The 13131-nt window shown below is 42.7% G+C and overlaps 1 protein-coding gene across 3 annotated transcripts in view; it reads left to right on the forward strand.

Annotated features, from left to right (window-relative positions):
* Window positions 1–12166, forward strand: part of Glut4EF (Glucose transporter 4 enhancer factor) — a 59117-nt gene extending 46951 nt beyond the window's left edge. For 2 of the 3 annotated variants that reach the window (XM_034332327.2, XM_034332330.2), the window contains exons 6-9: window positions 5552–5652; window positions 5956–6244; window positions 6457–6564; window positions 6986–12166. In XM_034332327.2, the coding sequence (XP_034188218.2) occupies window positions 5552–5652; window positions 5956–6244; window positions 6457–6564; window positions 6986–7201 (714 nt within the window). In that variant the 3' untranslated portion in view covers window positions 7202–12166. The remainder of the gene's footprint in view (window positions 1–5551; window positions 5653–5955; window positions 6245–6456; window positions 6565–6985) is intronic. The other variant, XM_034332329.2, reaches the window with a different exon arrangement.
* The last annotated feature ends 965 nt before the right edge of the window (window positions 12167–13131 follow it).

Below are 13131 nucleotides of genomic sequence, written 5' to 3' on the forward strand. Positions count from 1 at the left end.
TAATTGTCTGGAATGTGGCCACGAAGACGAGTTTAAAAAAAAGAGACAACGACAGGACAAGTTTTAGCTGAGATTTTAGTGAAGATGAGGATACTGGAATGGAGTTCTACTGAGTGAAGCTGTGACTTTGATTATTATTCGGATACGCTTGGAAAAAGCTCCAGCTGTTCGAGAAAGAGCAGTTGCAGAAGTTAAACAATTTATGCATTTGCATGTCCAATGTCGAAATTATGGAGTCTGGGTGTTTTTTACGGAGAAAATATTTTGCTGATCCGAAAAAATTCAAATTAATCGCGTTAAATTCAACAAACAAATGCAGGAAAATAATTTTGTTAGCTTCTGATACTATAATATTTAATCTTTTTTGCTATTTAATAATGCAGTTTTATCAACCTAAATAGTTCAACAGCTGTGCTGTGCATCGTTCAAAATGTCAGCGAATCGTGTCCGTGTAAGAAGAGAAAGTGAACCAAATACCAGGAATGAAAGGAATACCTTGCATTCGATACGCGAACCGTTTCTCTTATCAAATTTTCATTTCTACTATCAAAACGATCTGAAACGATAAAGTAGCTTCAATAATCTCTAGCTTCATTAGTGTTGGCAACAATGCGTTTCATTGCTCCCTCTCGATTGACCGAACTAATAATCACGATAGGCATGAAAGTGCAACTGCGCATTAATTAGGATAATCAGCGTGATAATTAGTCTCCGTTCGAAAGTAGAATCGCAAGTTATGCTAATCTACGGTACTTCCCATATAAAGGCGTACGCGGGAGCGAGGGAGTGCTTGAGGAAAACAAACGCCACGACGAGTGTACCGCTATAACGCAAAGTAGCGTCGGCCATGATTAATCAGCCTCGCCTGGTTTCCGTCTCGGATTCTCAGATTCCGCACGCAAGGAAACGAGAGTACGCGAGTGTTTTTATCACACAAACACGGACAAGGTAACCCGGCCGGTTTTTCACCGTTGCAAGAATGTACTTCGTGTCAAAGTCAAAGTCAACGATAAGATGATAAGGCAGAAGCGAATGACCGACAATATTCGCGTCGTATCTCATTCCATTATCCTGGTATCTTGTGTCTTTTTCGCTCCTTCATTATTGTCCATTCTACTTTGGCCCGTTTTGTCTCTGCCTAAACGAGAGTGACATATTCGATCGAGACGCATCAAGCTTGGATTCGGCCTCTGGCTGGGTAAACTAACGTCCTCTATTTCGTTTCGTGTAAACGCTGCGAACCCTCGCGCCGCTTGGAGACGTAAACAACGCATGTGCGTCTGCGCATTTCGTCCCTCCCTGCGCTCTTGCTCTTGAATCTTTCGGTAGTTCCATTCTTTTCTCTCTTTACGCTCCTCTCGTTCTTCCTCAGGGACCAAGCAACGGCCGTTTCACAACGTTCTCGATGGTGGCGCTGACCTTCATAATGGCGGCCATCAAGCCGGTAAATCGAGATTTATCATGAATTTTTCGAACTAATGCCAGCTGTCAATACGAGACAATAGATTCTAATGATAGAGTAAGAACGATGTTTTAAAGATATGTTATCATTCAGGGTGTATGCCTTGACAGATTTTTGTTGCTGATGGTTAAAGTACAAATTGAAAACAAGTTGAACATCCTGGTGCAGTTTCATCGTGACTCACGGATGTTCGACGCTTGCCTCCCTCCTCTTGCACGTTCGAAACGATGCTCCTTCTCTGTTTCCCTGTGTCGTCGACCTCTGTTGTTGCTTGGAAATTGCGCCGAATCGGCCCGTTTCAGCGCGTTTCTGTGCCTGTGCATTTTTCTCCGCTTGAATTTCTACGCATTAACGACGCCGAACAATGGCAGAGTTCAGGCTTTTTGCTCTTTGACCATACCTCGTTATCGTAGTATTTGCTCCAAATGTGAGTTTGTATATAACGACATGCATTAATGCGTGCACGTGCGTCATTAAGTATGACGACGTTAGAGGAAAAAACAAAACAAGAAAAAAGTCAATAGTTGTCCAGTAATTTATTCTTTTTCCTTGCGGTTGCTTAGAAATGCAAAATCAGTATTAGAAACTGTATGAATCGTTATGGGTTTTTGGTGTCGTCACGTACTTGCTTTCACGATTGTTCCGTGACAATGCCCTATCGTTACCGCCGTTTTACTTCTAAAACTCTCTAATCTTTCCGTGCGCGTACTCCCGTAACTTGTGCTCTTAGCTTCACCATGACACATTCCCATAACAAAGTCATGGATTTTTCTTCTGCCACCCCGTATACTCCATGTCCGTGCGTAAAGCATTCGTGTGTTAAGAAGGGTCAACGTCCGACCCTCACCACACGCCACGGATCGACGCGCCAACACACAGAAGCCTGGTTTGTTTTGGTTTCCCGGGCATTACCCTCGCTTCCCACTTCTTGCGGCCGAGTCCTCCCGTTCTTTCTCTCTTCTCTACCCGGCCTCTCCATACGACCGTCTCGCTTTCTTTCTTCCCGCGCGCGCGATACGTCCAGCGCCTGTGGAAGCTATCGGCGTCTACGGTAACAACACGATCCCAAAATCGGAATTGACATCGAATTAACATGACGCGACAAGGAACGTGAACGTACGACGAAGGAATAAAAAGAAGAACAGCGTCGCGCAACTGTACGTCGACGCGTTTTACATAAAATTGAGGTTAGGGCACGCAAGACGGCGTCAATTCGTTACGTCAGTAATGGCGCGCGAATCCTAAGTACCGATGTTTCAAACGACACGAACGCGTAGAAAAAGCAAGCAAAGAACGGCAATGCGTTATTTTCCAAGGAAACGAGCGTGTCGAGTATGACGCGGAGAGAAAGCGAGAGCGTGGAAAGCAAGTTGTTGCTGTGCAAGTAGTTTCAAATCGATTTTCGGATAGAATGCTCGATTCGCTACCATCCCGCGGCATAGTCGCATATATGTACATGTATGCACATGTCTTGCCGCAAACAGTATACAGAGTCGTAATGGGAGCGAAACAAACACGCGGCAACAGCAAAGACCTTGCTTGGAATTTTCATTCGAGAAATACACGTCGTTTGAGGACGTATGATAGGATAGTCTAATTATAAACGATTCGAAGGTTCCATGGTGCGTCAAAACGAACGCAACAGACATGCGTCCATGTGAGTTTACACGGGACCATTACAAATTTATTCCAGAGGGCGTGCACGTTCGTGTACTCGTGGTGTACGATGGGAAAGAGACAGGGAACGAGATAGAGTAGTCGCGTAAACGAGCTTGCTGCTAGGGTAGATGGCCGTGGTCCGATCAGACCAGGCGTGTGCATCCCCATCTAGCTGTCTATACTACCGGCAACATCGTATCGCGCACGATGCACCCACGGACGACTCTAGCGCACTCGGCAACCCTGTCGGCTCGCTTACTCATCCCTACCGGTTGAAAAGACCGCACAACGATATGCCGGTACAAGATCGTCCTCTCCACTCAGAGATTTACATCTCTCTTTCTTTCGGTCACGTTGCTCCTTTTGGAAACTTTTGCCAGCAGAGACTGACCGTGACCAATTATATCTCTCGTATTGCATTGTGCATCATACTACGATCTATGCAACCTGTTAACAGTGTTTCATATGCACTAAGATGTTCTTTGTTTTTCATTCCTTTCTTGTTTAATAAAAATGATCAAATGGATCCTGGAAAGTTTATTTCGATCGTGTAGAGGAACACACGTGGACGTACGATAGATGCTGTTGCTCGAATAGCCTGCATCTTATGATTTTTAACGAACGTAACTGAAAGTCGCCGCGTAAAAGGAGAAAGGATCAACGCTGACTTCTTCGGTACGAGGCAAAAGCAACGGCAAGGCAAGCCAAGGCAAAGCAAAGGGAGAACATTGCCTGCCAACCGGCATAGAAGGTCTGTGACCTCGGCAATGCCTATGCTACGGCATGTACGCGTTGCCCGCGTGTACCGTTTCAAAGGTGATGTCACGAACGGAAAGGTCCTTGAAGAAGCGAGTAGTACTTCATGAAAAATTCGTTTCCTGTTATAGGTGAAACTTTAAAAATTACCGTCATAGTACAACAGCCATTTTCTGTTTTACCTATTTGAAAGAGAAGGGGGATTTGCGTCATTCAGTATGAATACGTTCGCGGTGTTTATAATAGTATCAATAGCTAAGGTAACGGGAAAGTTTGTATTAAGTATTGTAATGTTAATGTTTTTGTGTCTGTAAATATTGATCAAAGTAATTCGTGAACCATCTGTTCAAGTGACTTTGGATATTATTGCATTTTTATGATAAGTACCTTGTTGAAAATAAACAAATTAAAATGTATTATCAGTTCAGGTGCAACGATAAAATCTTATCGTACATCTTACATTGGAACTTGATTAAAAATTGTAACCTTAGGGAAGCTGTATATAAAATCGTGATAATTATGTTTCACGTCGATCGCATATTCCTGCGTTCACCGTAATCGCATACCTTGCAGCTTGTTACCGCTATTTACGACTGTAATAGTTTTGTTGTTAAGTGTCTTTGCTACACATGTATTTCTTAGCATACAACAAGCGAGTCCTTGAGAGCTAACTGTCATACAGCTAAATACCTTGTTCCTTTATCGCTATTCGATTCAAATGCAAACATATTGTTGTTCCATGAAGTAGCATATTGCTAATTTATCATTTTCACATGTTTTTGTAATTCTATCAGCTCTGGTTAAACATTTCAAACTGAAAATTCAGTGAACTACCGTTCGTACTTCAATGTATCGCCTCTCACATCGTCCTTCGCTTTTAACCTTTTAAGATCCAAGTGTGTCCTCAGGCATAGGCAGTGTGAAACATTGCATTCCAAGTATGTCGAAATTTAAATTAACATTATCTACAGTCTTTCTTGTAGTTGCTTCGTAGATATGTTTTGCTGTGTTCCCTTTGCCGTTTCATGGTTAGAGGCTCGAAAACAAGTCGAAGCTACCGCCACAGGGTCGTCGATCGCGTTGCGTGCGACGAAGGAAGCAGCGGGAAGGGTTGAAGGCTGCTGCTCGATCGTGGACGACCGCGTGGTCCGAGAGAAGCGGTATCGTTCCTGGATCAATAGCACGTGATCCTGCTGCGACCGGCATATCTCCGTCCTGTGCCGGCCGATATAAACAAAGAAACGTGGCGCGCAGCGTACGCGCTGGCTGCCGCGCATCGATTTTCCCTCGTGTACGCGGCTTCACACCGCTCGAGTGCCTACGTACGATTTACGCTAGGCCGCGTTGACCGACGAGCCGTGAGATGCCGTCAGAGGATGGTCTAAAATTTGCCGAAATCGTTGCTTCGGTGTCGAACCACTGCTCTCTTTCACGAGGATGTTGCTCAAGATATGTCTTTCATTAGTTCGGTTGAAAATTTAAGGATGTTAGATTGCATAAAACCATATATTACACTTATATCCTGTTCCATAGTAGAAGAAGACAAGTTAATTAACGGAAGGTTACTCCTAGATCTTCTCGTAATTTAATATTTACTGCTAGATTTCTTCAAGCGTAAACGTAACTGTTCTTCTTAATCGTTCACGAAGCATATAAAGATCGTTCTGATTTCAGGCGAACGCAGCAGTGGTGTTCAAATGCACTTGGAAGGGGTGCCTGGAGATCAAAGCGACCGTGGCGCTTATCGAGGAACACGTGCGCCAATCGCACTTGGGGTAAGTGTAAGCAACGTGTAAGCGCGCGGGACGCAACAAGTCTCGTGAAAATCCGACCAAGAGCTTTTCGTCGGGTTGGTCGCGCGTATCGTGACCGACCGGTGGTAGACATACGAGGTCATGTACGCGACGATTAACCTTGAACCCCGTGCCCGATAAGATAAATTGGCGGCGCTGCGAGCGTATCGTTCGCGTGAACGAAATCCGTGACGATTGGGCCGTGGTTCGCGCTCTTACATTTTGCACGCGCGCGGACGGCCGCGTTCAGCTTCGCGTCTAACCACGATCACGCGGCTGTTGCAGGCCGAAAAAGTCGAACGGCTACGATAACGAAGATGACGACGACATCTCGGACCACGAGGAGGAATTTTACTACCAAGAGGTGGCGGTGGATCACATGAGTTCACCGCCGACGATGTCGCACCGGGACATGGCCAGGCCACCACACGAAGATCCCGAGTATCAGAAACAACTTCGCCTTGAGGCAACCTCCACCAATAATAATAATAACAACAATAACAACAACAGCCTCGAGAGTATGATGGTCGGGATCAGAGAACGTAATACGGCGTTCGCCATTTCGCAATCACCGGTACGTTCACTGACCCTTCGATGGGTTAGATACAGCTGTATAGTTAGAAAGACGGTATAAACAAAAGTTATCTCGATAATAATTGTTTTACGAGGCTTTCGGGTTTAACCCATCCAAGACGGGATCTGTCTTATTACAAGACGATCTCCGATAGCCAGGAACATATAAACTACTCATTCTTTATTTTAATCTCAAATCAATATCAATTTTAGTCGGATCTGCTAGCGGTCCGTTGCATGGGACTGATGGACCGCAAAAGGTTATGGCGGTACTGCCCATACTCGCCACCAGAGGGATCGTCCGAAAACTCTAGCTTTCCTGTAAGTCCTCGTTCAATCACCTGTTCCTTCGTACAGCATTCTGACCTGACCATAATTGTCTCCGCTTCTAAAGGCAAGGGTCTGCTAGGTAGAACAGGATCCGCGGAAAATAGAAATCACGGGGTAATAGAGTATCCATTAAATTCCCACTATCCCCAACATCACCTATTTTTTGGGAATCAGGGTCGCCACAGTAACTTCACCGAGTGAGTCCACTAGCAGACCCAAAACAATATGCATACTATCCTCTTTTCCTTCATTGTTTTTCTTACAATTCAATTGTAATAAGGTTAAACTTGAAAGTCTCGAAAAACTACTACTGTAAAGATGGACCTCTATCTGTCGACCCTTGACCTACAAACACGGAGAAAGTATCATTTCTTTTTATTAATCGTTCGATTTGATGATGTGCTTGAAACAGGGTACGCCAATCAAGCACATAAAGCTATCACCACGACCGATCCAGGCGTACCAGCAGAATACATTGTTGCCGGTGTCGACGGGCAAGGTGCCATCATCGCCACGACGGATCCGCGGGGAGACGAAGAAATGTCGCAAGGTCTATGGTATGGAGCACCGTGACCTTTGGTGCACACAGTGCAAGTGGAAGAAAGCCTGTAGCCGTTTCGGCGACTAGGCCAAGCGACCGCCCCGTTCGTACGTCCGCGGACGGAGATTGTCGCCGAGCCGACCCCAGAGTTTGCCAATGCTACGTTAAACTTCTCTCGCCAACTGCCAGCAAAATTGCCAATTCCCATCGTCGTCGTCGGACACTCGACTAGCGCGAACAAAAGTGTGAGGTGGTGCGATCCGTAGCGTTGACTGGTGTCACCACAGCGAAGAGGTACCCCATATATCGTCCACCATCTTTTCTAGAACCGTTCGATCCGGCAGGTTTTCATATTCCCGCTATCAGGGATGTCATAAAATGCCAATGATCGAAAGAGATCACTGGGTCAGGCGGTGTTGCGAACGCCAGCAATACCTCTTCCTGTATTTCTTGTTTCCCGTAGTCGTATCTCTTGGCTTTTTCCTGCCTTGCGAGTATAGGTAAACGAGACGCCATGAGTCTCGCAGAAAAACGTCAATCCCATGACGGATGGCGGACGGTTAGAAGGGCCGATCACACATTGCGTGCGAAGCAGAGAAGATCGTCGACACTTGTTGTCAGTAATCAAATAGAGAGAAGAATCGAACATTGAAGATGAAAAGAAGATCGTTGACCGATCGTCTGGCATTTGGCAAACTCCGTTAGGGTCTTTTTTAGCCGTAATAAGGGATTTTGATTAGTAGGTAACGAATAACTGGGACGAGGTATCCTTAGACTGTCGTGCTCTCTTTCTTTATTTCTCTCTCCCTTTCTATTCCTTTTTTCTTCCTATCTATACGTACATGGAGAGCACGGAACAAGGTCTCGTTTCGGGTTTGCCGGAGCAAAAATCCTTTTTTTTGCTTTTTTTTTTTTTTTGGTTCGGTACATAAAGAAAAGAGATACACGCTCGCTCGAAGTCGCAGCGTGTACGCGCGTGTTCCAATGAACACGTGATGGTTCTCGAACCGACTCTTAGGTCATTGCAATGGGTCTTCCTTCTTCCGACGAGGGCGACGAAGCTCGATTTCGTTGGGGTTGTCGTCGTTTCTTGAAAACACGTCGATCGTCCACGCGATCCACGATCAGACACAAAGAGAGAGAGAAAGAGAGAAATGGAGTCGCGTGCGACCCACGTATCGGACGAATGGAAGACCGCAAAACAAATCGATATACATATTTGGTCTGACCGATTGTTCTTCCTGGAAGGACGCAGACGGGCAAGTTGAATGGAATCGCGTCGAAGCGCTAGGGCCAATTGTGATATTTTCTCTAAATTTTATCGGATAATTAGACGGGTATGGGCCGACATATAAACGTATACATATGTACAGAAGGAACGGTAACGATGACGAGGTGAAGAATACGATGAACAGACAATGCGTGTCGCAGAGGGGAAACAAAATTTTATACACCAATTATATATTATACTGCCAGATTAAATTAATTCAATCGAAGCGAAACGACAAACGAACAAAAGAAAAAACATAAAAAAAAGAAGGGAGTAAGGATAACGACCATACTGTTGGAGCTTCGTACGCGAAAAATAGGGAACGATGCAGCGGGTGTGCATGTGTATTATGTGCGTATGCGTGGATGAATGTATGCGTGTGTCGAGCTGAGGTTTGCTAGCCTCATCTCGACGACCTAAGATCGTGTTCGCCGACAAAGGAAAAAAAAAAGCAAAGAGGAGCTGCGTGCACGAAATAGAGATAAAGGCTTCGCAGTTGAATCGATCGATCGATGTAAGTACATACAATACCGAGGATGAAAATCATCCTTTAGCCAGGAGATCTCGTTCTATGGCTGACAAGTATGTACGTAAAAAAGGACGAAAATTCGAAGTAGCGATTTCCAACACGCGTAAACTCGTATTCGCGACGAGGAGAGAAGCTTCTATTTTCATCTACGTATTTTAAACGTGCTCCTTTCTCGCCTTCGATCGTCCGCACGACATGCAAACAAAACTTACACGTTCGTTTTGGTCACGAATCGTTCGTAGGGAAGGTAAACCAAAACGCGAGGGACAAAGAAATCGTTTGATCTCGATGACTTTTGCGACGGTGGCGGTGCAGTTTAATCCTTTAACGAGAAAAATATTTTGTTTTTCGTTTTGAGACGCGCGACACGAAGGATCCCGCCTGCTATCACCGTCGTCAAATTTAAATGATTCTTTATTACCGTTATTATTAATGTAATTACTGTTATTATTAATTATTCGTTTGTTTTAACGATAAGTCTTGGGTGTCTCGTTGTTATCAGCGGACGCGAACGTAAGAATTTGAATAGTGTTTCAATGGTATATCTTATGTTTCGTATCCGTTGAAAGGACGAGACTGCTTCCATCGTGTTGATCAATGCTCATCTTTCTAGTACAATTTCATGCGATTTTTAACGACGCGTTCTTCGTTTTGCTTGCATAATTTTACGGTTAATCTCAACAGTGTACTGATTTATTTAATATATACGTACGTACTATATATATATACACACATATTAACATTGCGTTACGCGAGATTAAGTGGTTCGCCGAGAAAATATCAAAAACACCGAAGGAGTATCAGAATTACAGACACGTGCAACGACCGCGTAAGATTCGAATGAAAAATCAGGATACACACACACGATCACCGTGACGGTATTACGTTTGGTTTTTTTATTTTTTCGCGACACACAATTTCGTATTTCCGAACCAAAGACATCGTATCTCCAATCGTGTTCCACCGTATTTCTTTTTTATCGATTGTCGTCATCTATACAAAGTGTTTTCGTTTTCTTAATCGTTTTGTCTACGTACTTAGATTCTTGTTAGCTGAGTTAGCCGAAAAAAAAAAGAGTTTCGTGGACGCAATGTATGCAAGTATATTAACAGTTTGAGTGCCATTCATCCGTTTCGTGTTAAAGAGACGATTCGAGATTCTATAACAATAACAGTAAACTAAGTTAGGGCCAATGCGATGGCACTTATCAATTTTCAATATGGCACTCAAACGGTTAACACCTATGTCACTGTGCTCGATCGAACGCAAGAAGTAGCAAGGAATACATCGTAGATCAAGGACCAGGATGTAGGAAATTAAATGAAAAACGAAATGGAAAAATAATGAGAAGAAGGAAAGCAAAGTCGTGAGACTACGTTGATAGAATAGAAAGTAATTGCCGTCCAAATAGGTTCCTTCATTAGGTCAAAATTCGAATCCTAATCGTGGCTTCTTGGATGTACTATTGAAATCGGATTTTCCAAATAATCCTGATCGAACGCCGAATAATGCTACGAAAAGAATATAGCGATGACGCTGCATATCGTTATTGTTATACGTTTTTATAGCGCATCGTGGTCCAACAAGAAACAGGACACTTGATTATCTTCTTTGTTAGCAAAGATATGCTCGTGGCAAAAATCATTTTTATCAATGTAATTTGAAAAAGTTTGCATTCTTATTCGTAAAATTAGAAGGATGAGCATTTATTCAAGTGATTAATTACGTCATTATGTACGATGATAATTCTTTAGTATAAATTATTATCCTTTTTGGATAAAAAAGAATTGTAGATTTAAATGTTGATTCTGACAACATGTAATCGTTTAATGATAATCATGTTTAAACGTTAGATTCCAAAATGAATCACGATAGTATCGTTAACTGAAAATGGATAATAGGTGTTTCATTTTTGGTGGACCACCGTATATGTATATTGTAACAATTTTTTAACGTCGAAATTTCTATTGAAATTAAACATTTTACTGACGGTTTTTAGCGTGTCGCAGGGATAGATACTATCCTTTCATTTATTGTAGCCGTTCTTTTTTAATAATCACAATAATCGTATCCAAGATACGAACAATTTTTCGATACTTTTAAGAGAATTTTTTGACGATGACCATTTGGTACTATCGAGCAAAAAAAAAGTAGTATTATTCGGCACGCGTAAGACGAGAATCTTTATTTTCCTCGGACTCTTCAACGGAAAAAGAAAAAAAAACAAAGGGAATAACCCGACGTTGCATCCTTAACTTCTTTGTTTCGGGGAGTGTTGAAAAACGAAAGAGAATTTTGGCGGGAATTCACACGTCAGGCACACCACATGGAAAAGTCGCGATAGAAGAATTAACGATCGTGCCATTCGAAATGCCAAATATTCTCCGCTACTACATTTTTCTAATCATCAAAATGAAATTCCAAACAGCGTAAGAAACGCAGCAGAAAGAAACAGACATCTAACGCGGAACGCTTTAAATTGCTGGAGAACGGGAAAAACAGATTCGTAACGGAAGCTTTACAGACTTAAAGATACCTCAGGTTTATTTCATAACAGAAACAAACACAAAACGGCCATTTTGATCGAAGCAAAAAATCAGAGAAGTAACATCGAATTCACGTCATCGTCGTCGTTGTCACCGGCTTCGATCAAGATGGCTCGAAACAGTTAGGCACTGAAACTATATTTCATATGTATCTTGTCGCGATATAAACGTCAATATTACTTAGTCGAATTCGTTGCAGTCGAGTTCACGGACTCGCATTATATTATTGTATAAATATTGTATCGCATTTAAAAATAGGTCGCTTGAAAACGTTCAAAAGTCCGAGGCGGGGGCAAATGTTGTATCGGACCCCGGACATTTTGTGTGCCGACTATCCTCAAACCACGAATAGATAATTAAGTCGTTCTCGCGTGTCCAGTGTTGCCGGGTACGTGTACGTTTCGTTCGATCAATCCGATCGTTCGTCGAAACTCGTTGGATTTCTTTCATAGTCTTTCTGCATCTTGCTCCTTCTTGCAATATTATATTAATCATTATCGTTGTCAATCTCGAAAGAGCTACCCTAAAATCAGACGTGCCAAAGAATCCGTTTTCCGTTGGCAACACTGTACGGTCGCGATACGACCGAGCATAGTCCGCACGCACTAACCGAACGGAACATATTCGATCGATTCGACCAGCGAGCCAATTAGGGCCGATCAAAAACGAAGAAATAAATATAAAAAAAAAAAAAAAAAAAAAGGAAAGATCCTGCTATTGTACGTCGAACGACACACGTTATGTACAACGATCGCCCGGGGGATATATATCGATCCAGGGCTCGGTCCAGCACGATCGTCGAGATTTGAAAAGGGGCAAACATAGAAAAAAGATTTAAAAAGATGAGAAAACGATACAAACGTCGCGTCGCGGAAATGGCCGGGATTAATTCATACCAAAACGATCTCATATCGATTTAATGAAATGCAATTTTTGATCGTGCGGTCGACCGGGAGGTGTGTGTTTTGATGCCCTATGTTGTTTAAAGGGCATCCTGGAAGCGACGAAATTTTTTTCATTGCATGTACCTGTTTCAATACGCGTCGCGAACGATGAACCGACGCGGGAGGAGAAGGCAAGTAGACGGTTGTTCGTGGAATCGATGTTCGAATCGATTAACCCTGTAATGGTAGCGTGGATGACAAGGGTTACCCGTTATAAAATTGTAAAAAAATCAGACGTCTGTTCTCAGCAACAAATTATAATTAGAAATAATGTTAGAATTTAGCAACCCTACACAGTGGACATCTTTAGGAAAGATGAAGGACCTAGCCTTTCCCACACAAGCATCCTTGCTATGTGAAATATCATACAAGCGATTTTCCATATAAAAGATAAACAAGTTTAGTTAATTAAAATTATTCATACGACCATTTTAGGGCTGAAGAACCATTGGTCTCTTGCCTGATCGTCTTGGACCGCGTTGCACTTGGTCGATCGCGCAAAGCAAAGACATATTATTAAAATAGTATATTATATTATATATTATATTATTATTATTATATTATTACCATTATTAATGATTAATTTTTATTGATTATTATTATTATTACCATCGTCATCGTCATTATCATCATTTTTTAAAAATGAAGCTATTTACTAGCGTCACTAACGATACGGTGAAGTGATTTGTTAAAAGGAAATAAAAAATACGCGAAATCTTTATTATCAA

Source organism: Osmia lignaria, chromosome 3 (assembly GCF_051020975.1).
Source record: "Osmia lignaria lignaria isolate PbOS001 chromosome 3, iyOsmLign1, whole genome shotgun sequence".
NCBI lineage: Eukaryota > Metazoa > Arthropoda > Insecta > Hymenoptera > Megachilidae > Osmia > Osmia lignaria.